At 20.1% G+C, this 3,511-nt stretch overlaps 1 protein-coding gene across 1 annotated transcript in view; it reads left to right on the top strand.

Moving 5' to 3' along the window:
- Positions 1–396: 396 nt before the first annotated feature.
- The window catches only part of LOC102681651 (metabotropic glutamate receptor 6-like), a gene marked incomplete at its 5' end in the record, with an annotated part of 7,439 nt that continues 4,324 nt past the window's right edge, over positions 397–3,511 (top strand). The window contains 4 exons of the mRNA XM_031513792.1: positions 397–556; positions 620–756; positions 1,495–1,643; positions 2,419–2,615. Of these exons, the coding sequence (XP_031369652.1) occupies positions 397–556; positions 620–756; positions 1,495–1,643; positions 2,419–2,615 (643 nt within the window). The remainder of the gene's footprint in view (positions 557–619; positions 757–1,494; positions 1,644–2,418; positions 2,616–3,511) is intronic.

The following is a 3,511-nucleotide window of genomic DNA, read 5'->3' as shown; positions in this document are numbered from 1 at the left end:
TTGTATGTTGCAGATCTTTCTGTACTGTGTAATTAAATGTTTTTTATATATTTAAAAAAACAAAAACATTCAAAGTTATTAATCCATTAATTTTATGTATATATAATAAATAAATAAATATATTCTATATATATTTCTTATATATTCTATTCTATATTTAATTATAAATATATATTTATAATATATATGTACATAAATATATATAAATATATATTTAAAAATATTTAAATTTAATTTAAAATATTCAAAAGTTCTTAAAATTATTAATTCATCATGTAAATCAAAACTTTATATTTTATATTTCAATTCTATTTCATATTTTACGTTCTCTGTTCATTTATATTTAAATTTTTGTCAATAATTAATTTTAATACTTCAATATTTTATTTATTTCAGATGGAAGACGGTATTCAACCATTAGAAGCAATGCTCTATACGATCGAGCGAATCAATAAGAATCCAGAAATACTTCCTGGTATACAACTTGGCGCGCTGGCATTCGATACCTGTGACAATCCTACTTATGCTCTAGATCATCTATTCTATTTCATTAAGGGTAAATTATCGCTTGTTCGTTTATTTATGGTTAGTACAAGCATTCATTTGAAATCGATTTTAGGTTTGATAGTGCGCAGCGATCGATTCGGATCCATAAATTATCGATGCGAAGACCAAAGTGTGCCAAAATTTTTAAATAGTGATTTCGATCACGTGGTCGCAGTACTAGGAGCTGAATCAAGTTCGGTTACCATTCAAGTAGGTATCGATAGAGTTGTAACTACCGATTATCAATATATTTTCAATATATTGATAATATTATTAACGGATAATGTTTCTATTTTTGTTTATTCAAAGTTATTATTAAAATAAGTAAAAATATTATTTATAAATTGCAATAAAAATAAATAAATGATTTATTTCGATTAATTTATTTGTATTCATATTATTGATATCTTAATATAATTTGAAAATTCAATGAAACCTATGGATAAACATTAACATTACTAATAATAACTTTGAATAAGAAAAAATAAAAAATTTTAAGAATTTCAATTATTTTCATTCGTTATCGATATATTGAATTATCGATAATGGTATCAAGGATATCGAATTGAAATTATTTAATTAATAAAATTATTAATTATTTAATTAATAAAATTATTAATTATTTAATTAATAAAATTATTACTAAATTTTATTTAATTAAAATAACTATTTTTTTTCTGAAATTTTTCTTGATTTAAAAATTTTATAGATTATAGATCTTTAGATTTAAAATTCTTGAGAATTATTTTAACTCATTTTATTTACATAAAATCTTCGAATTTATTAAGATTTTCAAGAACTTCACAATGATCAAAATTTAAAAAATTTTTAAAATTAAAAATTCAAAATAATCAAATTTATTACTTGATATTTAATATTGATTCGAAATAATTCATAATTTCACAATTAAATATTCAAATATTCTAAATTCGAAATTATGGTTTACAGGTCGCATCAGTGCTAGGTTTGTTTCCGATACCGCAGATTTCGTACATGGCCACGTCGCCTTTTCTCAGCAACAAGGAGAAATTTCCAACGTTTTTTCGCACAGTTCCTAATGATGTGAATCAAGCGCGAGCAATGCTCGAAGTTCTACGGTAAGTAATATGTAATCGAGAGGATATTGTATTGGAATTTATTATAAATAAATTCTTAATTGAATAATTATTTATATAAAATTTGTATTTTAATTTTGATTCTGTTATTATTTATATTATATTATAACAATTTTTATTATTATTGTGTTACTTTATTTTTAAATTAATATAAATATAAATTCAAATTTATATACATATTTATTTAAATTTGAATAGGATATCTGCAATAATTATTAATCAATTTAAACTATCAAACAGCAAATAATTAAAAATATAATTTTTTATATAAATTGCTTTCTTTTAGAATTCATTTATACGTTTCAAGTATTCATTCATAATTAAATTTATAATTAAAATATATCAATAATAATAATAATTATAATAATTATTTAATAATTATCAATTTCAAAAAATAGTGAATAACTGATAACAAGAAATTTAATTTAATTATAGAAATATAATTATAGAAATTTAATTATAGAAGTAGAAATTTGAAAAGAAAATACTTGGATTATTAAATGAAAAGTAATCAAAAATTTTTTAAAAATGAAGATTTTAAATAATTAAGATCTGGTTTCTTTCAATTAATATACTTTCTCTCTCTCTCTCTCTCTCTCTATACATATATATATATATATATATATATATATGTATATAAATTTTTATTCTAAATTTAATTTAAGTTTTTGAATTGTTGTATTAAGATATGTATATTTGTTATATTTAAATATATTCGTTCTATTTTATATTTTTTATCGATCTAATCCATTGTTAGCCAATTCCAATGGTCGTATGTATCGGTCGTTTACACGGACTCGGAGTATGGGAACCACGGATATGAGATGTTGGTATCATTGGCAGCCGAATATTCGATATGCTTTAGCACACAACATCGAATTAGTAAAGATCATTTCAAGAATGATGACTATGATTTCGTGGTCCGTAATATTGTCGAAAAAACGGACGTTAAAGGTATTTATCAAATATTATTTTCTAATTTAATGTTTTTCATTATTCCATATCGTAATTTAATATGTATTAAATTATTTTGAATTAACAATACATCTTGAAACTAGGTTAGACCAATAATATCTCGTAGCGTTAAAATATTTTGAAATATTTCTTAAATATTATATTTTAATTCAGTATATATTTTTTATATCCTAATTCAGTATGTTAAATCATTTTGGATCAGTAATTTATTTTAAAACTAGATTCTTAGATTAAATCGACAATTATCGAAAAAAATTGACATTCGAGGTATTTCTCAAATATTACATTTACCTAGCATTTTAGCAAATTAAATATTAAATCATTTTGGATTAGCAAATCATATCTTGAAACTATAATATAATTAGATTCAATTTTGTGATATGTATTATAATGTATTATAATTCTGATTTTATAAATAGTTATAAAGAACCGAAATGATGTATAAACTCTACACAGGATATTTCGAATTGAATAAATTTGATGGATTTTTTATGAAAAAAATTGAAAATATAGAATATGTAGCAATATTGCAATATATAATTAACATATTATGTATTATTATTATGTTTTTAATGTATTAAGATATAAAACTAACATAAAAACTTTAAAATATATAATAATGATATATAATGATTTCTTAATCAGAATTGTAACCGATATAGACTTAAAATATTTTTAATCTGTAAAACTGTTAAAATATTATTTTATTTCTTCATAACTATTTCAGAATCAATACGTATAATGTATTATATATTATATGTTATATATTATATATAAAATATATTATTATATATTATATGTTATATATTAATATTTGAAATATTTTATCTTTTCACTTTTTATGATTAAAAGAAATAAAATGAAACAATAATATG

Source organism: Apis dorsata, unplaced genomic scaffold (genome assembly GCF_000469605.1).
Source record: "Apis dorsata unplaced genomic scaffold, Apis dorsata 1.3 scaffold_741, whole genome shotgun sequence".
Classification (NCBI taxonomy): domain Eukaryota; kingdom Metazoa; phylum Arthropoda; class Insecta; order Hymenoptera; family Apidae; genus Apis; species Apis dorsata.
This window is presented reverse-complemented; position numbering and strand designations above follow the sequence as displayed.